The sequence below is a fragment of the Stegodyphus dumicola genome, chromosome 7 (genome assembly GCF_044657685.1).
Source record: "Stegodyphus dumicola isolate Sdum_Otavi_A_Nest chromosome 7, ASM4465768v1".
Lineage (NCBI taxonomy): Eukaryota > Metazoa > Arthropoda > Arachnida > Araneae > Eresidae > Stegodyphus > Stegodyphus dumicola.
The window spans coordinates 91,684,337-91,711,445 of record NC_140774.1 but is presented as its reverse complement, the minus strand read 5'-3'; the positions used below and the strand labels follow the sequence as shown (position 1 = coordinate 91,711,445).

At 35.0% G+C, this 27,109-nt stretch overlaps 1 protein-coding gene across 1 annotated transcript in view; it reads left to right on the top strand.

The window, feature by feature from the left end:
- The window catches only part of LOC118189621 (GTP-binding protein REM 1-like), a 489,718-nt gene that overhangs the window by 359,658 nt on the left and 102,951 nt on the right, over positions 1-27,109 (top strand). Inside the window, exon 3 of the mRNA XM_085820595.1 lies at positions 14,017-14,105. Coding sequence (XP_085676721.1) covers positions 14,017-14,105 — 89 coding nt within the window. The remainder of the gene's footprint in view (positions 1-14,016; positions 14,106-27,109) is intronic.

Below are 27,109 nucleotides of genomic sequence, written 5' to 3'. Positions count from 1 at the left end.
ACAGATTTACTAGAAATGCTGCGAAACTGATGAAGTAGGAAATATCGAAGTATTGTAGGGAACATAGTGCGTGGCTAAGCGTTTGTAATAGTTTTGAAATAGCAATACATAATAATATAACACTGAAAAGTTTTACTTGAAACCCTATTTGTCAGGAAATGCTCATAATGCGGTTTCAAGATTTTCTTTAAGTTGTGAGAACTACGACTGTTCCACAGCATTGCTTAAAGAGCAGTTAGGTCTAACTGACTTTGTATAGTCATAAGATTAGTTTGATGCTGGAGACATGAAAAGAAAGCCATGCCCTTCCCGGGACTCGAACCTGGAACTCTCGAATACGCACCGAGTGTGCTACCGTTACACCACGAAGGCATGCAGAAAGACGAAAGAAATACCTTACACACTCACCCTTTAAAGGGCGACTGAGGAATAGGCGACCCAAACGCCAAATTCTGGTGGTGAAGAATCATTATCCACCACGTTTTAATTCAGGTGCCACTATAGAGTCATTAGGTTATTTTGATGCTGGAGACGTGAAACATGAGCAAAGCCCTGGCCCATGCTCTAACCTGGACCTCTCAAATACGCCACTGAGCGCGCTTCTATTACACAACGAAGGCAAGCAGAAAGAATGGAGAAAATACCTTATAACCTTTTTATAAAGTTCTCATATAAACATATTGTTAGCTAGCAAGCCAGTAAGAAACTCCAATAATGTAAAAGCATTAAGAAAGTCGCACGACGAGGGTCAAATACAGTTAAAAAGCTTACAAATTAAATTCTTAACGGCATAGCAGATGCGTACGGAAATATGTTATGTCCTTTAATTTTACAAAAATTGCCGGTAGTAGTGAACCTAGAATAATTATAGAAACGTTAATAAGGAAGTCGGGAAAATACACCTTCGAAGAAAATTAGGCTTTCTAGGGGGAATACGGGAAGTACAGCTGCATTAATCAGTTCATTGGAAGCATCAGCTGCATTAATCAGCTCAAGAAAGCTGTATGTATTTAGAGTTAAAACACGTGATGCAGAAAACTGCAAAGTGGTAATTGGAAGCCTAGAAGCAAAACTGCAAGGATTATGTCTGAAACGTAGCATGTCACCAAACAGAGTTAGCGCAAAAACACATGTAACATACGCAACCAGTCACATAATTATTTCATTTACGATAGAGTAGCTATGAAGAGTGAGGCCACACCCGAATCTGAGAATAGTCAGTTCAGTTTCTAAATCAGATTATTCACTAAAAATAAATAACTTTACTACAGACTAGTAGCACTCTTTTAAAGGCAGGAAAAGAAAAAGAATTTATGAGAATTTTATGTGATTCTGGGTCTCGGTGTTGCATTTTTAAAAAGGAAGTTACGGATGCTTTAGCGCCAGAGGTAGTTACGAAGGACCCTGTTAAAATATATGGATTTTGGACTTACAATTAACCTCGTTCGGTTTACGACGTAGTTCGTATGAATCCACACATCAGATTCAACCCGGCGTTGCATATTCCAGTGGATGCTCTTGTTTCAAAGAATATCGCGATTGGGTAAATAGCAGTTCCGTGGTTGAAACGAGTGGCGCTTGCCAAAGAATTTGAATTTTCAGATACTGGAACACGTAAGTATGTTTATGTTGTAAAAGGAGCCGATTGTTTGTGCGTGATTTATATGCTAAATCTACAAGAAGATTATGCAGGATAATTTCTACTGATGGTATTTTTGGATTTGTAGTTCAAACAAGAAATTTTCTTGGGCCAAGTTCTTCATCGGTAAAAATATAAGATATGAAATAAGCAAAGGTCACCGGCATCTATGCAATAATTATGAGATCGCTAAGTTTAGATTCTTCAGGTTGGATAATAAATTAAGAAACAATCTTAAATCATTCCAGGGTTATGACAAAGTGTTACGGAAGCAGTTAATAAAAAAGGTTAATGAGAATGCCAATTTCAGGTTCAGTTCGAGTTGTTACCTTCTTCATCTTCATCATGAAGTTGTCAGAGAACAAAAATCCATCCCTAAATTACGTATTGTCTATGAAGCTTCGTCTTAAGATAAAACGGAAGTATCCTTTAAATGACTGTCTAAATCCAGGAATTATTCTTCTACCATATTTTTTCAATATAGTATTAAATTTTCGCACATTTAAGGTTGGATTTGAAGGATATATTAAGGAATTGTTTCCGCAGGTAGGAATTAGTGCAAGAAATGTAAATTTTCCCCGATTGGTCAGGAAATAATCACTTAGATTACTAAGAAAATAGCTTAAAATTGCTTAAATTTCCAAGAGTTCCGTTTAGGGTTTCATGTAGCCCTTTTCTCCTGTTCAGCTATTTGATTAAATTTAAAGAAATACACAAAATGTAAACACGAAGCTTTCCAAGCAGCATAATTTTTATGTTGATGATTTATTACGGAGCAGATAACTGTGGAAAGACTTCGTTCTTGTCTTCGGATGCGCGAGAAAGAATGGAGGAAGACAGTATGAAGTTACGAAAATTTACCGCGAATTCGGGACAGCTGAATAACATATAGGCAGAGAGAAATATCGAATGTCAGCCTGTTTATAACTTCAACGATATGCCATCAAAAGTGTCGAACTTGTATGAAATAACTCAGAAGATATACTGAAAATTGATTTGTCCAAGATTTTAGAGAGCTAGATCACTCTGGTGAAATGTAGGCTAAAATGCGTGCCGTGTTAGTATCAGTGGCAAGGTTTTCGACCCCCTTCGTATGAGTGTATCTTTTATGATCAGGATGAAACTTTTACTTTAATCGCTTTGGGAAATGGGATTGGTTGGGATGAACCTTTACTGATGATTTACAGTATCAATGGAACGAGTGGTTCATTAAGTTTCTGGTCGCGAATTAAGCTTCTGGGAGCAAGATCAAGGAATAATATAATCCCCTCATTTACATTTCTTGAACCTAGTGATATATCTTTGGACTGCGAATCCTATACTGAAGTTTTTTATGTTGATAGAAACAGTGTTAACTTTCAGAAAAGGTCGGCTTATAGTAGTAATCCTCACAAAAGAGTTTATTTTATATGTTTAGAATGCTAATGTGTGTTTTTTTAAATGCTCTTTCAAATCTATTTGAAATTTGTGTCATCTTTAAAATTTCTGAAGCCTTTTTGTTATTTTTTGTGATGAAATTTTGTATTGAGCCTTGTTTCCTATGCTAATGAGTAGAATTGAATAACTGTCTCTTCTTTAGATGTTTAACATCTAATATAACATGTAAACTCGGCGTCTAGGGGATTTCTACGCTGACGACAAACATTTAGGTGACTAAGTATTTGTTCAGTTATTGATGGAGATACAGTGATGAGTATTTACAAATGGAAAAAGAGTTATAATTGAGAAGTTAACAGCTTCGCCATCTCTTAATACGTCTTAGTCGAAAACATGACTGTTCTCTTTCACTTCCATCGTCCATCCTTCGTCTCACTGCAGTGCCGTTAGTTGTGCTGAGTTGTCTCCTGCTACTCACACTCGGGTATCCTGACACGACAGGGCCTCCTGGCGATGATGGAGTTACAGCAAAATCTGAAAAGAGTAATTAAAAAAAACTTCGTTTGGATGTACCATCTTGGAACGTCCTGAGGAAAAAAAAAGAAGCGTCATTTGCTTGGAGTGTCAATACATCATTCTGAAACACCTTGAGGGAAAAAGAAATGTTATTCCTCCAGACCGTCTTAAATGCTCAAGCGTCTTTAGGAGCATATCTGGGACATCTTGGCGAAGCAAAAAAATGAACATCTTAATAAATCTTGTATATATAAAAATTCTTTGTAGAGAGGAAAAAAAACTTTTCAAGTGATTAAAAAAAGTAATGAACAGGAAAAAAATGAAAGGTAGTAAATACTAAATAGAATGTCCATTTGTAGAGTATATCAATTCTAAATTAAGAGTTCATTGTTGAAAAGACCATGGTTTCATCAAATCAGCAGCCGTGGAAGTTTTATTCGGACCTTCATGTATTTCAACTTTCTCTACCTCATAGCGGTCATTTGGCTTAACAGCTGTCACTTTGTAGGGTCCACAAAATCGGGGGGCGGGGTTTGATTCCAGTTCCAAATTGAGTACGTTGAATTGCGACTTAATCACCAACTTTGTATAAGTTTGGCTGTTTGCGGCGTTTTTTATACTGACGTCTATTTTCTTCTTGAAGTCTGAGAATATAGTTTTCCGCTTCGTCGCGTAATCTTTCTTTCTCTTTTAAAGTGGATTGGAAGTGTTCCTCTTCAAGTATTTGCTTAATTTTGATATCGTCTTTGTTTTTCATCTTTATTCCAAAAAGTAATTCAAAAGGCGTGAACTTAGTGGCTTGAGATGTAGTGTAATTGATGATTCTCTGCACAGAAGTAACATGTTTAAACCACTTTTCGGGATCTTCTAAAGACAGCTTAATTAAGACGGGAATCAAAATACCATGCATGCGTTCAATCTGTCCATTTGCACGTGAAACGCTCATAGTTATTGTGATGTGTTCAATATTCTCTTCAAGACAATAGGTTTAAAATTCAGTTAAAGTAAAAGTTGCACCCCTGTCTGAGATAATGCGTCGAGGATTACCAAAAGTTCTTTGCTGTAATTTCAGTTTGTCGACAGCAGCTTGAGTGGTTGTTGATTTAACAGGATAAAGCCAAAGAAACTTTGAGAATGCACCAACAACTGTAAAAAGATATTTGTAATTCTTGTTTGTTGACGGCAGTGGTCCCAGAAAGTCTATATGATAAGTATCAAGTGGTGTATCGCCTTTTAGATTCGGCTGAAGAAACCCTTCCGCTTTACTAGCCTTTCTGGAAGAATGAATGCAGGGTACGCAGTTCAAAATGATTTTTTTAACAATCGCAGATAAATTAGAGATGTAATATTTATTTTTAATAATGGATTCCGTTTTGAGAGCAGAAAAATGACCTTTACAGTGAATTTGTGTTTCACTATTGAACATTTTGCACTATTTCGGTTTACATTGCCTGAGGTACACCTAATAGTTCTTGTTCTTCAATTATTTTATACAGAACGCCGTTCTTTAAGAAGTAGTCATCTAAAGAGGTTTTTTCTAAAGTATATTTGATACCCGTAATGAAGTCATCAGTTGATTGTGCGTCAATAATCTTTTGAGTGACACTGTCGATGGCAATTAACACGACAGGGAAACGACTTAGAGCATCTACATGTTTCATAAGCTGTCCAGAGCGGTGTTTTATTGTGTAATCAAAGTCTTCAAGGTAAAGAGTCCATCGAGCAATTATGGGCGTTATCTCTTTTTGAGACATGGTTTATTTCAAAAGCCACGCAATCTATAACAATATCAAATTTTGTTCCGGCTAAGTAATGTCTAAATTTTTTAAGGTCTTCAGTGATGGCTAGGATCTCTAATTCATAGCTGGAGTATTTCTCTTCTTCGGGGGTAGTTTTCTTGCTCACATAGTAAATTAGGTGGAAAGAACCATCAGTGCTTTGTTGCAAGAGAACAGATCCGTAACCGTATTTACTTTCGTCACAATGAAGTTGAAGCGGTAAACCGTGTTGGTAAAGGTGCAAAACAGGATCACTGGAAAGTGCTTCTTTCAGTTTTAAGAAAGCGTGCTGTTGCGCAGGACGAAACTCAAAAGGAGTGGACTCACGTAGTAAGTCACTGAAGGGTTTTGCAATTTTGGAATAATGTTGAATGAATTTTCGAAAGTACCCAGTAAAGCTAAGAAAACTTTGAACCTGTTTAGCTGTTTTGGGTTCAGGAAATGACTGTACAGCGTGTGCTTTGGATGGTGAAGGTCGAATGGTGCGATCTTGGATAACATAAACTAAAAATTCAATTTTTTTCTTTAGAAAGTTGCATATCTGAAAATTTATTTCTAGACCATAGTCTGAGGCAACTTGAAGGGCTCGTCGTAATTTTTTAATTCAGTCGTCTTCGTCCTTAGATGGAATAATTATATCATCCATATAAATTATAACAGTCTGATCACTAATGAGAGGTCTGAATACGGTATTGATAAATCTTTAAAAACGCTAGGAAAGTTGCACAGTCCAAAGGGAACTTTAAAGAATTCATACTGGCCTTCATGAGTAACAAATGCAGTGTATTTGCTGCTTTGGGGATTCACGGGAACACGAAAAAAAACGTTTTTCAAGTCAAGAGAGGTAAAGATCTTCGAATTCTGTAAATTATCAAGAATTTGCTCTATAAATGGTAGAGGAAATTTGTCTTTCACTATTTTCTTCTTAAGACGTCGGTAATCTACACATAGTCGGTAAGATCCATTTCGCTTTTTGCAGAGGACAATAGGGGCAGCAAAATCGGAGCAACTAGGTTTTATAATTCCTTCGTTCAGCCACTGCTGGATTTGAGCTTCGACAATACGTTGTTCGGCTATGGATAAGCGGCAAGGACGTTGACTAACAGGGATTTCATCCGTTAAAATTAAAGACATTTGCAAATCAGTTGTTTTGGTTTTATTAGGTTTATAAGCCGAAACTAGGTGTTTGATTTGTGAGCGATGATCTGGTTTGGTCAGATGCGTTAAATCAGGAGAATCAGGTTCATCGAAATTATTTGCAATATTAACTAGAAAATTATGTTCAGGAGTTTCCGCTTCTCTTAGTTTAATACTATGCTTTGTAATAGAAAATTCAGCTTGCTGGATGCAATCACTTCAAATAATTGCGTCAACAGATAAGAAATTATCTTCAATAACATGAATGTCAGCTTTAAAATTTGTATTTTGAATTTCGAAACAACCTGTGAGATATCCTACTGGGTGTATAATGCGATCACCAAGTCCTGATAATGTTATAGAAGATTTTTGAAGAACTGTAGAACCAATTTTTTGATATGTTGATGTGTTAATTATAGTAGCTTGACTGCCAGTGTCAATCAATGCTTGAATGATAACGAATTATTGATGTGAATCATCATAGAATGTAGAGGGTGTGACTGTACGACAACTTGATTGAGAATTGTCTCTGGTTTTTGTGACGATGGAGGTGATGCACGACTTGGTTCCTGAGTACAAGTAACGATTTATGGCCAAATGAACCGCATGAAAAACATTTAGGTTGTTTATGAGAACAATTAGAACTTTTATGGCCTTTAGACCCACAATTGTAGCAAACTATACGTTGGGTAGGCTTCTGTGAGATTTTGCTCTCTAAGTGATGAGAATTATTTTGTTTAAATTTCAGATCACTTGAAAATTTAGCATGCTTGGAAGCAGACACAAGCTTCTTATAAATTTTTAACTTATCTTTGAATTCACTTACAATTTTACAACCAAATAATAAAATTTTGTTAGGGGTTTCTGTAATACCATTTATCGCATAATCAAAAAATAGAAGACATATCAATTTGACCTCTAGAACCAATTTCTCTCATAGCAATAAAATAATCGAATAATGATTCGTTTGACTTTAAACGTCTTTTAAACAGCAGTTTATGCAAATCTGCACTGTTTAGAGGAGCGTTCTTCTAACAAATATTGTTTTAACGTAGTAAAAGTTTTGACACCATGTAAAGAATTTACAAAAGTTTTAGCAGAGCCTAATAAGCACTTTTTGTTGAATATAATCTTGTGAGCGTCATTTGTAATTCTAGTCAGTTCAAATAATTCTTCTATGTCATTTAAAAAAGATTCAATTAAATTATCAGAAGAACCATCAAAAGGTTTAATGCATTCGTATAAATCACGAAACGTTATGCTGAATTCTTGTTCATTTACCATCGATGACATGACAAGCGTATGATGTATTCGATGTTTATGTAAACAAACACCGGAGCTGGAAATCTGCGCGTTTTGACTAGCTGCCAAGTTCGAACATGTAATTGAGTGCGTAGTGGTTTCAAAATCTGTTTGATTTTAGGCAATTAATTTTTGTTCTGGGTTTTCTTATTCGTGGTCAGAATCAGAATCGGAAATAGCAAATTCTAATAGCAAATCGAAATTAGTTAAAGCCTTCACAATTGTAGTATAACATTCATCAGCGTAAATGGCACATTCTAAATTCAGAACATTAAGAATCGAAATTAGATCAGCCAAAGTGAAAATATATAATAAACGTGCCTTAACTTCGGCAGTGTGAAAAGAGCTATCTAGTCCTGTGAATTCAAGAAGTCATTTGTGATTTGCACGGTCGCCTTCTTGACCAACCACAAATTTATGTAGTAGCTTAATTGCTTTCGTAGAAGCTGATTTTAAGGATTTAGCTATATGTGGTATATCATTTAAAGTTGACATTGTCACAACTTAACTATTTCGTAATACAATAAAATGAAAATTGAGTTTCGGTTTCGAAAGCAAAAGTTCTGGTTTTAACACAATACGTTCTAATGGTAAAAATATGGTTTCAGTTCATCAAAATTGAATTCAAAGATTCTTTAATTTCACTTCATTAAAACTGAATTCAAAATATTCTTTATTTGATTCGGCGTCTAGGGGGTTTTTATGCTGACGACACACATTTAGGTGACTAAGTATTTATTCAGTTATTGATGGAGATACAGTGATGAATATTTACAAATGGAAAAAGAGTTATAATTGAGTAGCTAACAGCTTCGCCATCTATTAATACGTCTTAGTCGAAAACATGACTGTTCTCTTTCGCTTCCATCGTCCATCCTTCGTCTCACTGCAATGCCGTTAGTTGTGTTGAGTTGTCGCGCTTCTGATACTTACATAACATGCTAACTAGATTATAGTTAAAATCTAGAAGACCATTTGATTTTATCCAGTAACAGTTGAAGAGTTCTATTTCTTTATCAATTCATAAACTTTGAATGTTCTATATATAAAAAATATTTGTAAATAAGCTATGAAAAGTTATCTATCAATAAACATTCATTATATGTTCAACGCCTTAACGATAACGCTGAATGTTCGTTATTATGAATCTTCACTAGTTAGGTAAAAAAATAATCTACTGTCAAAGGAACTGCATTGAGTCTTTCTATTTAAAACCAAACTAAAAAAAAAATTAAATTTTAGCAATAAATACAATTGTAGTTGGAGCGCATGTCTTCCATCGAAAGATAATTGCTCTTTCTAATTAATTCTATTCTTATTCCTTCCTTGAAGCATTAAAATACATTCGTAAATTTAATCTCCTTAATAAAAGTTTCAAATTCAGGGAATGTGACTTCAATAAACTATCTGAACAGCAAACGGACTGCAATCAGTGCTCTGGTTGTTAATTATTAGAATCGTTACCTGTTGAAAGCCTCGATGCTAAGGAGAAATTGAGTTGAATTATAAACAGGATAATGCAAACTGTGTGCAATTCTTGGTTACAGCTGTTGTGGCTAAGCTTTAGGGAGAAGTATATTAATGGAATATTTTAAAGTCCTTAATTTATTCTGAAATTCTCACATGCGTTTAATTTAAGTTCATTTCTATCGAAATCATTGAAAGGTGGTCCAACTGCACTATTTTAAAGGCTAGCTAAAATATTAGGTAAAGTTGTTCAAAGAATAGATCGTAATTAAAATACTGAGTTAAGTATTAGCTAAAGCTGACCAAGGCTGCAGTTTTTCGTAGATGTCTATGGTTGGTTTTCATACAAAATTTTTAATGTACGAAACGTTATGTTACTTTGTCAATGAGGATTCCATTTCAGTCAAAGATGCTATATTAATATTATATTTTCTCCTGTTAATTAGAAAATAATTATTTACAGCTGAAACATGCATTTATTAAATCTGTAATAATACGAACGATTGCTCATCAATTTTTAATTCATTTTATATTAAACGAAATGCAAGTCTAAAAAAAACAAGTGCTATTTTTTTGTGCTGCCGACCGAACATCCGTCTTGTTTGTGACCTTACAGCCTTCGAATGCCCTGCCAGTGGATCGAATTTAGGAAAAAAGGAGGAAACTTTGCAGTGCTGTCAGTATAACAGGCGTACGCAAAACGTACGTAAAAATGCTACATCAACCGATACTACACAATGATGGAAGAGTGATTTATTATGAAACGAAACGCACTGCAGTTCGATTTAAATTGAGGAACAATGCAATGATCTAAAATGATGAAAATGCAATGAACAGTGCAGTACAGTATAATGAAATACGCTGCAATGCGATTTTAAAAGGGTCACTATCGTGATACTTTTACAAAGGTACTTCTAGAAAAAGATCATTTGGCCAAATATAGGTTACACATTAACTGAGGAATTAGAAAAACAATGAGCAACAGGAAAATTGTAGATATATAAATACAGACGTGATTTTATATTCAGTGCAAGAATAACTTTCGGAAGATGGCGTTGTTTCTAAAAACCATTAGAAACAAGAATAGCAATGAATGATCGACTTATAAGAATTGCCAACTTCCTTTGTACCGAAATTTGTGGTGTCATTTTCTGTAAAGTTTAATAAATGGAATTGAGTTCAACATTCGTCAAAGCGAGACCGCAGTAAAATCTCTGTATTGAAACCGTAAGGTACATTTTCTCTGTCGTAAGATCAGGGCTTCTCGGAGGCCAGAGAAGAACATCTGCATAGTTGTCCTCGCTTCGTTCGATCCAGTATTCTGAAAGACTGCTCAGATGATATTGAATATGCGATGTAACGTGGGACGCTATCCCGTTTTATTTGAACGCAATGCAAGATTTCCACAGCTCGCAAATGTAGGATTAATGAGTCGTTAAGCATTGAAGGAAATAACGTGAGTAACAAATGCAATAAGAAAGTAAGAACTGAACAAATTTGTAGCTATCATTTTGACACATATCATAATATGAGATAACCAAGTGCATACAAAATTGTGCAGTAGCCACCAGTAAGAATAAAGCATGATTAGGTTCACATCATCATCATGCATAATATGAGGACGTCATGCATAATATGAGGACAGCAGCATGCAAAATATGAGGACGTTAATAAACTATAAGCTATAAGAAAGCCATAAGAAACAACATTATGGCTATCTAATTATAGCCATATTCTTATCATACCCTTTAACTAGCCATATTCTGCTTGAGACTACTTAAAATGATCAGTTACTTAATTTATTCCATTAAAACATTTTGCCTGTTGAGGGGATAATTTCGTAGAAGACTTTCTAAGAGAAACTGGCTTAGATTTGCGTTGCACATTAGGAAAAAAAGGCAGGCACCCAGACGTTTACGAAGTTATTTACGAAGACTGCTTAAAATATATATGCTTCTGTAAAGAATTTTAGCTTCAATATACATTCATTTCGGGAAAAGAAAGATAAAAAATAATTTCTGCATATTTACGAATATCTGTCTACAAAAAAAAAATGTTTCATAGTGGATATTTCTAAGAACCTCTTCGTATTCATTACATTATGAGAAAATCATGAAAATGCTTATATAGCCAAGACTCACAGCGATTTGAACCCGAGACAAACTGCCAGACTTCAGGGCTTTTATTCATTCGGCTACTCACGGTTGTTTTGGTAATAGAATTTAATGTTTGTTTTAAGTTTTTGTAGCCAAATGAGTAAATTGGTTGGGAAGTTTAATTTGAGGAAATACTATAATGAGAATCAGCCAGTGTTGTAAAGCATTAGCTGCCTCTCAAGCTACACCTGAAACATTTTGAAATGTAAAAGCAAAATGAAAAATGGTAAGTAAAAAGGTTGCAGCAACACCAGTTATAAAAACAAAGGAAACTTAAAAAATTTGCAAAATTGCTGTGCAATATAATATGAGCAAACAGTATTTTTCCCCACAAAAAGAACGGTGATAAAAACAGCGGAAATCCTAAAACGAATCTTACTAAAGTTTATTAGTCAAAAACGGCTTTGTCCCTGAAGGACTATTGTTTTCGTTTTGTGATTTTGCGTCGAATATCACTTTGAATGTCCGTTTCACTTTTCAAACTGTTACCACCAAATATTATCTCCCTGTATTAAATTTGTAGAAATTAAATAACGAAGAATCTGCATAAATGTATGTATGTTTCTCGCATTGTGATAAAACAACGGTACCTAGAGCTATCCAATTTAGAATGATGTAATCCCACTGCGAATACGAGCATCTGGAAGCCTAAATTTGAAATTTGGAATTTGTTTTATTATCGATTTCATATTTTTTAAAACTTAAGCGAATTTTTAAATAACAAACTGAGGATTTCAAAGCGAGCAATGGCAACTTTGTACAGAAAAACATTTTATCTCCTGTGCACGAGACTGTGTATCGGAAATTCTAAAGGTATGTTCCATTTAAAATTATTTTGTGATATTTCCCTTGAACTGAATTTTATGGTTTAAGTGCGAAGAACGTGATATTTAATAAATAAAGGTAAAGCACAAAACGTTAACATAACGCCTCTTTGGTTGTAATTTAAAATCTGAAATCTATCAGCTTTTCTTTTTATTATTGAATAAAACTATAATTAAGCAATTCATCTGCTTAAAGGCAAATATAACAGACTGGATTTCTTTTTCTTTGCTCATATTTTCGTTTTCTTAGTAGTCTTCTTACTCTTAGTAAAACAAAAACAAAATGAATGCATCAAAGTCGAGAAACGAATCCGAATAAACAAGTATTTAATTGATGTAGGAGACACAAGGAGTATTAATTGAAAAATATTTAGAATGAATCCGATTTTTCTGACTATTTCTCTTCTTTCAAACTGTATTAAATTAAAGTAATGAAACCAGTTACCTCTTCTAGTGATTTATGTTGTATTTGAAACAATTTTTGTAATTTCTTGTGATCAAAGCACATTTCTTGCTGCCACATTTTACCAATTAAAAAAAAGTATCATCAGAGTGTTTTAATTTAGAAATTAAATGCATCATGTTTGGTGAATTATCCCTTAAATATGAGGCTCAGTTTTCTCCTTATCGTATTGTAAGATTATATTATTGAATTAGTTTCATTGTACTGATTGATGTATGTCTCTGAAGGTTTTGTAAATGGCACATGCTACATTGGAAGAGTCTTTCACGTACTTCAAAATATAGCAAAAAATTTTTAAAGTATCATATTTTTAAGTTAACCGACCCTGCATATAGGAAGTACGATTATTTGATTATTTAATGTATTTCAGATCCCATAAAAAACTTCTTTATTATTGTAGGTAAAATTCCTGTGAATAATAAAATTCATGTTATGTCACATTTGCAAAATCTACGAATATTTACCGAATGCGAGATCCCTTTTCGAACTTATCCTGTGGCGAGCAATTGCATTAAAATTCGAAACACTCTCTAATATAGTCGTCGAGTCATTTTGGAATTAATTTAAAATGAAATAATATGCAAATCAAAAATAATAATGATGGGAGGGGTTTTTGTATGTGCTTTAATTCTGCGAAATAAACTAAAACAATTAGATCATAATTTAGAAAAATAACAAGATTGCCTTTTTTTTTCCATACGCTAAACAAAACGTTTTTGGAGTAGTTTTAAATGCTTTGAAGAGGTTTAAAGAGATTGTTTTCAGAAAGCGGATTCTTTGTCTTCAGAGAAAAATATTCCTGCTTAATGAAAATATTTATTGCAAGTGAAGTTATACAAGAAAATGAAAAATTTAAGTTTTAGGCGTATTAATTTTTTAATTGAAAATTTTATTAAATGTTAAAATTTAATAAAATTTTAATTAATCTATTTTATTTAAATGTTAAAATATTTTAAGGTAGAATTTTAGGCAGTAATGTTCAAAAATTTCACTTCAAGGCTGACACTTATGGTTAAGCTCAAATATTTTTAAACCTAAAGTAAGTATCAGTTTTCTTTTCTCACGTAATAATTTTCTATTGGTTTCGATTGTAAAAAAAAATACTGTTAACTGATTTATTTTAAACTATAGTTTGTTAATTATGTAATATGAATGCTCTTACGTAATCTTTGATTTTTTTTCATCAGTTGCTTTTAGTTTCTTTTATTTAACGATATTTTATACATTTTTGTGTATTTTAGCTTTATAGGTTCTATAAATTCATAATTTTTCGGTATCAGAAGTCTATGTTTGTGTTATAGAAAAATATTTTTTTTCAATAACAATAATTTTGATTTCTTCTATTTTTTTTTTTCAGATGAAGAAAATGAGAAGTCTGTAGGCGTTATATTAAATGAGAAAGAGTCCGAGTTGGTTTTCTCCGAGTATCAATTTATTGGTGATTCGGTAAGTTTTTCAAAACCCTAATTAATCAAACTTCACTAATATTACAATTTGCCATTAAGAAACGAAAATAGGATGTGATACTCCAAACGACAGAATACAGTTTTGCAGCGAAAGCTAGACAGTCAGTCACCCTTTAATTATCTCTCCTCTTGGAGTTGTTTATTCTGTTCGCTGATAGTATCTGTTGCAACTGAGGCATAAAATACACGGACCGGGTTCCTGCTTAAGATCCCTCCAAACAGATCCTGCGTGGCGGGGAGTTATCTGATTACAAAGTTCAAATAGTCTAGTTGAAAAGGTCTGCCTTCCTGGGTTCGAGAAAGGCCGGCTAGGGATTTAGGCCAGAAACTTGTTGTCCCAGAAGGGATGCTTTGTCGAGTTCGCTCCTCCTATCTCAAATGGAGTCTAACAAAAAAGTGTGGGATCCCACACTGTTTTTTCCTGTCTGGAATGGGTACAAAAATTTGATTGGTTGATCCCTTGGTTATAATTAGGTTATTGGATATTTAATCATAATTTATTTACATTTTATACTTAATATTATTTTATTCATCTTTGATGATAAGAGATACTTAATGATAAGAGACAGAATAGTATGGCATCTTATTAGCAAGTATAAGATACCAAACAAAGTCCAAGAAACATTGCAGTTGATGCATGGGAAAAGTTTTTGCTTTAAAATCTGTTTTTAAATTATAATATGGAAAGCAAGATATAAAACTTTTTATGATTGTTATAAAAATATAATCATTATTTTTTACTATTGTTGTTTTATATGACAGGAAATTCTGGGTAATCATTGAAATGCATTTTGAATTTTTGATATTTAAAATCAAGTAATTGTTCTACAGGGTTCGAAATTTGATAACTCTAGAGATTTAAAATAAAAGAGTTGAGAAATTTTCAGTTATTTTGAATTTTCTTCTGAATTGTTTTCATTGCTTCGTAGGATAGGATTTATTTTTCTTGTATTAGCTTAATTTTCATTTGTTCTATCAGTGATTTTATTAATTTTTATCATCATTTTCTGCTATTAGTGTTTATGTACTCTCAGATTAAGATAAACAAGGAAGATAATTTTTAAAACTTTATCATTACCTTCTTTTTATACCTCAGAATGACGGATGTTCGAGTTCTTAAATTCGGGTTCAAAACCCTGTTAAGGCATGAATGTTTATAATTGTAAAAAACTTGCATCGTAAGAGCACTTAAAATTTGTCAGGAAGAAAGCCCTCTCAATAGGTTGATGGTGGAGGAGGAGAAATGCAAGATACATGGATTCCATTTCCAGAAGGCTCATAAGTCACACCTGGATAAATGTTTAGCAGATAAAACTTCACATTTCGTTTAAATAAATTAATTCTAGTCCTAGTCCAAACAGTTTCTGCCATACCGATCTGAAAACAATAACAAACCGAAGCAACGGCCTTGTGTTTGGTGAATATTTTAGACAAGACTTTATCGATGATGAGGGCAAACATTGCACAAGTCCCTCTTCATCAGGAGCTAAGAAATATGCAAAAAATAGGAACTTGTACTTGTTTATCTTCGAAATCTATAGTCTTGACTAAAATGTACGCCAAACACAAACTTATTATTTTGCTAATTTTTAAATCTTATATGATTTAGTTTTTAAAGTATAGCAAAATGATATTATGGAAATTAGAATTGAGTTATAAAATCTCAGTCGTCAGTTAAAGAATATGCTTGAGCCAAATGGGCATTCTCATAAGGAATGAGGGCTCAGAACAGAGATCAGTCAAAAAGGTCAAAAAACAAAAACCGCTGAATAGAATTTTTCACTCATAATAGTTATACCTTCTCTCAAACTAAATGGTAGTGGAATAGAAAGTGCGGAAATGTATTTGAGAATATAAGTCATGTAACCGAAACCTGAGGATAAACGCTTGAGAATAAATTGCACAGTAAAAAATCAACCATGATACCTGTTCATGTTTCACAGGGTAAACTGTTTCGTATCATCCCATGTCAACACTCGTTTAGAGACTTGTTCTACGATAGCTTCACTCGAATTATGGCGGAATGCTTGTCGTTTCTCCAAGTAGTTACATTTGCCTCTTTCTAGGACTTGATTTAATTTACGATTTGCTTCGCTTCCTTGGCAGAAACATTTCCGCTCATTACCGCAGACGAGGCAACATCTGTTGCAGATTGATTTAGTTTCAGAAACTCCTAGCGTATAAAGAGCGCCTTTAATTCCCCTTTAGTCTCTCATAATGGGGTAAGTCACGTGACCCGCTAATTGAAATGGGGAGGGCAAAAAGCAGTCTATCGAAAAGGGATCTGGCCATGCTTGGGAGAGTAAGTTTCTAATTTGAGAACCGAGTTCACTGGGGACGTTCCAAAGTCCTTGCCTTTCAGATAGGAATTCTTATAAATGCTTATTCAAATAAAGACTGTAAGAAAGCGTATAGAAGGACTTCAGTCTCAGGAATTGGAAAGTAACCTAGATATGTTGTGTTAAAGTTTTTTTCTTGTCGCTTAAATTTAGATCGTACGACAGAATTAAAATTCCCTCGGTGTTTGTACAAATTAACTCTTTTTGTTATTGCCGACTGATTTCGACTTATAAATCAAACAGAAAATAATACCTTAAATTTCCCCCCAACTGAAGTTCGACTGACTAATACCGGAATTCATGGAAATGCTGGGGAAAACTAATATTGAATCAAAAAATTATCTACTGTTTTTAAATTAACTTTTTATAACTATTTCCTCTGAGGTAACTTTATAATTTGTAAATAAAATCAAAGGTATTATACTTAATGAAAAAAAAAACAGTCCAAATTCCTGCAAAAAAATTACTTTACTGGCAGACTTTACACGTACTTTTAACTACAGATACAGCTACAAATTCGCCTTAAATGCTGCGAGGGAAACGAAGCACTTTAAAAATATTCCACTCAATAGTCTTCAACAATATCATGATGTAACCTATTTTCTAAACTGCTCGTTGCATTTAAGAGAGAGATTTATATTATACAGAAGTAATAAATTACACTAAGTTTCACTTCTCACATGAGTATGGGCAAGATATTTTCTAAAGTAAAAAAATATTGGCTTTGAATAATATAACAGCTACATATTCACAAATCTTTAGCAAATACTATTGAATGTACAGCTTTTTCTGGCTTCGAATATCCATGGTTAAAACTTATAAGGTATTTTCTCCCTCATTTTTGCATGCCTTCATTGTATAATTGGAAGCAAACTCGACGCGTATTGGAAAGATCCAGGGTTCCAGTCCCGGCGAGGGCATTGCTCTTTTTTTCACATCTCAAGCATAAAAAATCCTGAACACTTTACAAATGGTGCTCGAACTAAAAGGTTGTGGATGATAAATTGTCACCACCAGGATTTGGAGACTGGGTCCTTTAACGGTTAAGTTTTCGCGGGTTAAACCCCACGTATAGCCTCTCATCGTTTTTGATCGTGCTATTTGTTCTTACATATAGAATTAAATTTCATTATAAGTCAGAAACTTAACTTTACTGTTATTTCTTATAGACTATATTCATTCCTTGGCACTTCTACTTGGATCGAATCCCAGCGAACAGTCATTGGAGTTTTCGTGGTTTACTCCATGTATAAGGTAGATGCGAGCCATTTTCTTTTAAAAGGATCTTCAATGAAGGCCTCACTCCTGTCAGGCAGATAGCCATGAAGTTGCTTTCCCTTAATCAGTTAACTTAACCTAATCTTAACGAATGTTTAGGAGCTGTATCGAACACAGCTAAATCACCGTGAATATGCATTTAACGAAACAGTTCTCTTGCTTCAATTTTTCCAAGCATCTCAACCTATTACAGCGATTATAACTCTTTTTTTAATGTAAAACATTTTAATGTGACAATAAGTAATTTGTGATTTTGATGTTAATTTTGTGTGATAACATGGAATCAACATATAATAACTTTTAACGCTACTTAGATTAAAACGCATCTGAGGGTAAAATGACTGCTCTTTAACAGTAGTTCAGTTACTCCTGCATTTGTGGTTTGAATGGAAGATGTGAAACATAGTACTATTAAAAGAAAAATGATCATGCCGATGTAAGTATTAATTCTACCCTCATGAAAATTCTTTACTCACCTTTTATCAACGTCCTTATTGAAAAACGTTTTCACATAAAGTAGCAAAAGGAGAAATTACGATGTGGCTTTTTCACTCTTTTAATCCTTTTTTACGGGTTGCGTTCCATCCTCAGTGATTGAAATTTGGTAAGATGTATTTTTACAGCATTTTATCTGATACCAGGGGAAAGTCTTTCTATCTGGCTTCAAGATAGAGATTTCGTTTTTTTATAAAAATATCTACAATATTTTTTAGTCACAAGAAAATATTTTTAGTACGTTTTACTGAAGGTTCATCTGAGTAACATTTAAAGAGTTATATAAACTACTTTTACAGAAAATTCGGATCTTCTAATGTCAGAATTTATGAGTTTTTCAAACCGTCTAAATATTCCTTTACATCGGAAATAAATTTTCGTTCTTTGCGAAACACATTATCCAAGAAATCCAATTTCATATACCAGTCATAAATTTAACAGTAAATCAGTACTTCAATTTTTAAAGGATTTTTAAATTATGTTTAATATCTATCATTTAAATCAAACTGTTATTTATTTGCAGTAATTATATTTCCATAGTTAGCAATATCTATCTCGCAATAAAATCTGATGTAGCACTCTAAGTGCGGTAAAATACTTCAGATTTGTATCTGAAACACTGTTCGCTGTCCCAACACATCCATGGCAAAGCCACATTTTCTAAGTAATAATTACAAATATCGCTTTTTTTCTTTAACTGATTTTGTACCATATAACCTTAATGGTCTGAAACAATTCTCATATCGGTTCCTGCATACGTCCTTCTACACACTGAAATTAGTACTGTTGATTGTATATATACATTGTATATATATGCTGCTCCCCGAAATGTTATGCTGCCCACGCAGCTTGATTGCAATTTGAATCTAGTAGTTGTAAAAAGATCGAAATAGAATTTGTGTTTATGAGCTGATGTTGCTGCTTATCTTACTTGTCTGAGAGTGACATTAGGAAAAGTCTACAAATTTTATAATATGAGAGCATAGGTTTGCGTCTGTCGTTGGCAAGGACTTGGAGTACTTTAAAGATATCGTACTTACGACTTTCCCTGGCTTCGTCCAAATCTTGAAGGAGAATTATTTGGCGAAAGGAATTGTGCATCTGTTACTTGTCTTCTTCTAACACCAAACTTCTTGCGAGGGCTTTCCTTTCGCCGTATATTTTAAATGCCTCCATGACGCAAAGATATTATGCATTTACAAATACACAGGCTTCCTCATCATTCGAAACTGGGCAACTTAATGAAATAGTTGATAGAGTTGCTAATCGCTGTACGGATCAGGATGGCAGAATTAATGTTTAAAAATACATTTTACATTGAAATAAAAATTAACTTTAAGTTATTAATCTCTTAAAATAATAAACCACAGGAAAATGCACGTTTACGCTCGCATTAAGATCCGACATACCAGGTATAAATTACGGTAGAAACTATAATGGACAATTTTCACTCCGAGATTTTAATTATGAATAAAAATTACTCGGGTGGCCATTAATCTTTGCGTAAAAGAAATACACCATAAAATACATTATATTTCGCTTACTAACACATTATAAATGGAAAGAAAATCAAAAGCCAAAATTTTAGGGAATTTGGACAAAAATCCAAACCCCGAGCATCCGTCTATGCAAACATAGCATCTATTATATGCTTGAGCATGACATCAAATACACTGTGAATGACATTGCTGCAGGCTACGCGGATTGCGCTCTATGCTCAATTCGGCCTCAGTCGCACCATTCACACGCTGTTATCATTTTTTGTCTGATGCGAGTGCTATTTGAAGAACTTTGGAATGCCTTGCAGCATATTATTCACCACTCACTGAATTTGGAAGAATTTCTCTAAACGAGTGCGTCACAGATTTATATTTTATATAATGCAGTGGTATTGTAAAGATATCTCTATGTTGTTAACCTGACCGAAGAAGACGGGAAAATGCAGAGCATTTAAATACACTCATGTCCATAAATTAAGGATAATGCAAAATCAGATAAAGGAAGAGTTAGAAGCAAAACAAATTTGACTTATTTGTAAAGCTTATTTAATAAACAACAGGTAAAGAGAAAAAAAAAAAAAAAGATGCTATATGTTTGATATTATTAAAAAAATAGCGATTTTTTTCCCTCGAGCAAATTACAAAAAGAACCTATTTACAAAAAAACAATATTACATGGTTGGTATGATTTTTAATACATCGTATGTCTCCCAGACGATGCAATACAGTCCGTACAACGCCTAGGCATGTTGAGTATCAAATTGTCGGTCTGATCTTGGGGGATATTACACCACTCAAAAAGCAATGCTCTCCGAAGTTCCGGTAGACATGTAGGAGGAGGTTGACGAGCTGCAACTCGTCGGCCAAGCATGTCCCACACGTGCTCTACTGGATTCAAGTCCGGTGAGAATGCTAACCAATCCATACTGGTGATATCCTTGGATTGAAGGCATTCGCTTACGATGTTTGCACGGTGAGGACGGGCGTTGTCATCCATAAACACAAATTGTGCGCCCATGGCGCCTCGAAACAAACGTACGTGTTGTTCCAGAATGACGTCCTGGTAGATTTGGCTTGTCATGGTTCCAATTTGAACATGCAGGTCAGTTCTGGACCCCAGAATAATTCCACCCCAAACGAGCACTCCTGCACCACCGTAACGGTGTCGTTCAATGATGTTTTCTTGGTGGTAACGGGTACCTGGAGCTCTCCGTATGAAAGTCCGGCGAGAATCAGACTGCAAGCTAAACCTGGACTCGTCGGAAAACATCACACAAGCCCACTGTTGCGGTGTCCACAATGCATGCTCTCTACTCAAGGCTAACCCCAGGCGACAGTCAGTTGCAATAAGTGGAACGCATCTGACAGGTCTACGAGCATATAGACCAATCTGCCCTAAGCGTCTGTACACGGTCTGCCTTGAAATTGTCGTACCAGTGGCTGAAGAGAGCTGACGAGACAGGTCTAAGGCTGTCCTCCGCCTGTTTCTTTTGGCAGTAACTGCCAAATATCGGTCCTCATTTGGCGTTTTAACTCTGGGGCGACCTGTGCTGTAAGGTCCACTCACATTACCATCATCTTGGAATCGTTGCCAAGGCCTGGAGATGACACTCTGGGCAATTACAAGTTCGTCTGATACTTCCAGTTGGGTACGCCCACATTCCAGACGGCCGATAATTCTACCACGTAAAAAATCATCCAAATGTGTCTTTTGTGTCACAACTATTCGGTTATTGCACTGAAATGCTTATAAAGCGCCTGCGAACAATTTTACTTCTTTGCCTGTATTCCTTATATATCACTCTCATCATTGTGACGTACCATCGGTGTCATCTGGTTACTTCCTAAAATTTGCATATGATTCTTGAAGATGTGTGTAGTGATTTTGCAGGTGATGTATTTATTTTAGAGTTCGATTTCCGCGTGACTCCGAATTATCCTTAATTTATGGACATGAGTGTAAATACAAGTTGCGTTTAATAACTAGGGGATTTTATGTAAGCTTAAGCACAATTTTTGAAATTTTAATCAAATACTGTGTATCAAAGAAAGCGAGTGGAAATGCTCTTATTAAATTTGCTAAATAACCATAAAAGATTTAGTAATAATAAAAAGCTTTCCTATGAAGTTCTACAACGCAGTTTGGTGTTAAAAATATTTACCTATAAAAATAATTGCATTGAATATTAATTTGAAGTAAAAGAATTCGCTTGACCTGACGCATTCAAAATAAGATTGGAAATGAATTGAAAAGGAAAATCTTCCGTTATTGCATAATTGTAAATACTGTTGTACCAAATTGTAGATACTTAATTTTAGGTAGTGCTACTCACAGCTAATTTTAATAGGAAAATATTGAAGTTATAAAATTCGTGTTTAATATGATCTGTGAGCTCTTCCTATCTTCCTTCTATGAGATCTATGAGTTATGTTTAATATCTCATAGATCTATGAGAGTTCTTATGATCTGTGAGTTATAAAATTCGTGTTTAATATGATCTATAAGATATATGAGTACTTCCAACCGGCGCGAGGTATTGCTAAGGAAACCCAAATTTCTCAAAACTCTCAATTGAAAAAAGGCATTTTCTTGATTTTAATACTCAAATGCCCCTGATATTTTGTACTTGGATTTATGTATTTTCAACATATTGCCTTAACTTCTTGGGCTGTTTCAAGATGCATCTGTGCATATTTTTTTTTAAGACGCCGTAACAAATATTCTAGGCTGTATACGCACTGAAGAATAATTTAATTAGTGATAGCTGGCGTTATACAAATTTTGAGCTGTGCCCAAGCCTGGAATTGACTTGGAAATGACGTAAGCAGCAGTTTGACAAGGTAAGAAGTGCTCCTCACGACATAAGTTCATCATCGATTCGAGAGGTGGATTTCGTGCGTGAAGGTTCCCTGTCTCAAACCTAGTTCTCTGTCCTGTCACATGGCACAAGCCGCGTGAGTTGTTAGCTGTACGTTCCTGCCTCGTGCTCGGTTCGCTGCCGCCATGCCTAACGAGCACGTTCAGTTCTCATTGACCAGACTTATGCGATTTTACATCATGGAGATTCTCATGAAAACGATCCGGAATCTAATCAAGAATTATGGAAGGATCTGAAAAGTGTTGATGAGTTGCAGATTCAACTCAGTGAAGGAAAGCCAGTGAAGTCTGCGTTAAGGAAAGCTGAAAAGATTTTCTGGTCTATTATGGATCAAAAAGGCGGATCTCGAAAACAATTTTACGACAGAAATTTTCTGAAGGATTTCGGTAAAAATTATTCGATAGTCAAGGAGCTTAATGAAAGACAAAAGGAAAGACGTAGAAAGATGGCAGAAAAATTGCAGAATCCTGCCGCTGCGTTTAAGAAAGATGACCGTTCCACACCTAAATCTACTGATGACGAAGATTGGATTACGCCAAACAAAACTGCCAAGATTTATTCGACTCCCGTGTCGGAAGCTAAGAATTCTGAGACTTAGACGACTCTCGCCACTGAAGTAGTTAACGTGGTTAATACGACAAACAATTCTGAAGTTCTGACGTCAGTTATTGCCGCCGCAGAGCCCATCGACTGTGTTAATGAGAAGAAAAAAGACAAAGATCACTCACTCCTGTTCCTGTGACTGACTCAAAAAAGGAGAAGCTGCCGCCCATATTTCCCCCCTGACCTTAGGTAGAATCGAACGAGCTACGAGAACTTCTCTCAAAAAGTGAAGTGTAAAGCTTTACTGGAATGCTGACGAGAGATAGAAGTACGCTATTCTTCGGCTCCTCACATCATCGCGATAGAGCGCTCGCCGTTCTAATGAAGAACGAAGTGCAATTTAGCACTTTCAGCAGTAAGAAGAATACTCCACTCAAAGTGGTTATCCGTGGACATTCAAAAGACTCTCTGGTTGAAGAAATCAACGCGGAGCTAAAGAACAATGATTTCGCAGTGATAAATGTCATTCAGTTCACCCGGAAAATATATGGAAATGTGACTAACCTTCCCGTTTTCTTCGCCTCTTTTAAGCGAGACGATAAAAGCAGAAGTATATACCGCAAAAAGACGTTACTTGACCTACGTGTCACTTTTAGGAGATTCAGATGCAATCAAAGCACTTTAATGTGCTTTCGGTGTCAACGCTACGGCATTGGCCAGAACTTCTGTAATAATTTACCTAGATGTTTGAAGTGTAGGCAAATTCACTTGACCTACACTTGTAAATTACAGAAACAGGATAAGCCGAATTGTGTGCATTGCAAGAATGATCATATCGCGTCCTCGAAGTCGTGCGAATTTCGACCCAAGATTCGCGTACGAAATAGTACCAAGAAATCACCTTAAGCTCCCAAGCCGCAAAAATCAGATAAAAACCCGCCGGTGTCTGAGAAATCTGTGAAATATGATAATCCTTCCCATCCAACTTCCCACTCTGATGCTGTGAAGTTTACCTCAGCGGATTTAAATTTGGATGAAAATGTTAAACTCTTGGTCTGCAAGTTCCTCAAATTTGTAGAAAAGTGTAAAAGAATTGACTCACCCGAAGGAAAGTTCTACTTGCTCTATGCATCGTAGAACAGAATATGCAAATGGACTTGTAAATTCTTCTACTGCCACTGTACGATGAATTAGAAATTAACTCTGCTTACTTTCTAGTGTGTTCGGGCTTCAGGAGATGAGGCCACCGTCTGGACTCTGCGTTCCTGCTCTGGTTTGCAATCACGCCCACTCATCATGATTGACCTCTCTCTTCGCCTGCCTTGTTTTTGGCTCCTCCTCTTCTGCAACTCAAGATTTTCCCTATGGAAATTACTTGTCCGGAATTTTTAACGTCATGTGCCTTTTGGCTTAATTTATCATCGAGCAGCAGACATCGCGCTTCACTCTAAATTCCTGCCATAACTGTATGGATTGGTTTGGATTGGAGTAATAGTCAGAAGCAAAATGGGTAATAGTACGGATCTAAGCGTATTTGATCATGGCCAAATCATCAGGGCCCGACGAAAGAGTCACTCCATTTCGGAAATAGTCCAGACACTGAGAATTTCACTTCCACTGGGTCAAGAGTGAACTGTAAGTACATCCGATTCCGGTAAAACCATCCCTGCCAGGGTCAACTGCCGCAGAGCGTGTGGACGACAAAGTCGATGGGTAGACCACATTGTAATAAGGTTATAGACGATCCACAGTGCAACAGATCACCCCTGAATTTAACGCTGGTGCACAGCAACGTGTTAGCTGCCACATCGCACAAAACCGTCTCCTCTCAAAGCTGTACGGGAGACATACTACGAGTGTCTCTCTGCTGACGGCACAAAACATGGCGCAATGATTAGCATGGACATGGGAACATCGCCAGTGGATCGTCGAGATGTGGAAAAATGTTACCTGGAGTGATGAATCGAGATTCTCTTTGGTACATGCCGATGACAAAGTACGTGTACGGCGTAAACCACATGAAGCGATGGATCCTTCCTGGCAGCAAAGGACTCTTCAAGCTGGTGAAAGTGGTATTCTTGTCTAGGTTTTGTTCACATGAAATGAAATGGGACCAATATTACGTGTAACATCGTCTCTCACAGGTGAACGTTATCGCGATATCCTTGACGACCATGTGCTCTCGCATGTCCTTTTTTGTCAGCCCACTACAGAGTATCTTTCAATAAGACAATGCACTGTGCCATTGCTCCAGAGATGTAATGGAATGGTTGGATGAATGTTCCACAGAACTTCACGTGCTTTTCTGGCCATGAAGGTCACTTGATTTGAACCCGATAGAGCACATCTGAGATCGAGCACAGCGTCGAGAGATCTTCGAGGTTCCGTCCACTTTCCATCTAATTCTGCTCAAATTATGGAAGGTTGTTCAGGAACCGCTGAGAAAGCTTTATGCAATATTTAGCACCATCGCTTCGTGTAAGTAAGTGTTTATAATTCACTGGAAACGGAGTATAAAGTACAGATACGTTTGGAAAATTGGAAATAGTTCATTTTTGCCTTTATTATCCCATTAAAGTTTCATAGTTTACAGCAGTCAAGAATAGAATAAAAATTAATAATAATATTTTTTAGGTTTTAAAATGCATGTCAAGAGAGAAAGCAGCATAATATGCCGCAAAACCAACATCACAAATGCACTTAAAGCTGTCTTCTCAAATCAGTTAAAAATACAAGCACTTGTAGATGCGTTTGGATCTGCTGAACTGAGTAGGGGGCTGAAAATTAGCCTTGTAAAACCTTGCATGTGTTTTCTAGTTATAGTCACTTCTAACTTGTAATTTTAGGTAATATTTTAGAAGCCCATATACTGGGTTGGTCTTAACCTCATACTTGGCGCTGATTGAAAGAGAATAATCATGTCGCAAGGAATCCGGCTGATTATATTGGTGTCCAGCTATTGAAGTTTATGCTCAGTGGCTAAAAGCGGTATCAGTTTGTATTCGGTGTATCTCCTCTACTGCACAGTTCATTATACTGCGAACTTCCAATACTTTAATTTTCGTTGTTCTCTCGTCTTTGAGGACTAAGTTAAAACATCGAAATGCATTTTTTATATAAGTGACGGAAATAAAATATATTGCGAAGTCAAATATGTTGTGTATTACTTTATTCAATAGTGAGGCATGTAACATAGCGTATAGATTCTTATTAAAACATATTTTTATATTATATAGAAGACTGTACTAATTTTCCTGTTAGTAATGTCTTTCTGCACAAAATTTATTAATCACTCATGTTATTATTTATGTGTAGTTGAGTAGTACTATATTTACTTGCATTTCAGAACATCTTGTACTTGAATTTGCTTTATTTTTTCATTTGTATTTCAGTAATTTTATTGAATTAAAGTACTTTCTCTTCGTTGTAATTGAAATATCTTTCTCTAAAATTTAAGAAATAGTTGTAGCGGATATTATTTTGCATATTTCTCTTCCAATCTTATTTTTCACAGCACTTGCAGATTATAACAAGCAAGATATCACTGATTTGTTAAAGAACTGCCATTATTGCAGTTTAATGCTATTTAATGATTGAGATATAGTTTAATTATTAAGAATGAATAATATACAATATAATAATTGAAAAATTGTTTTAACTTAATTTTATTTTAATATAAATTTTATTTAATATTTAATTTTATTTGATTCTAATATAGAATCAATTTCTTTGCCTGTTCCCGATTGTATGCTAAATCATAATAGTGGCTCCAAATGTAATATCTCTTGCGTTATAAACTATTTTTGAAACGTTATATAGAGTTAAGAAACATCGTATGCACCAACAAAATGCATACCTTGTATATATTTATTGTTTGAAATCAATATGCACTTTATTAGAGAAGCTTTTAATATATATTAACTCACTTTTCTTAAATGTGCTAACTTTTTA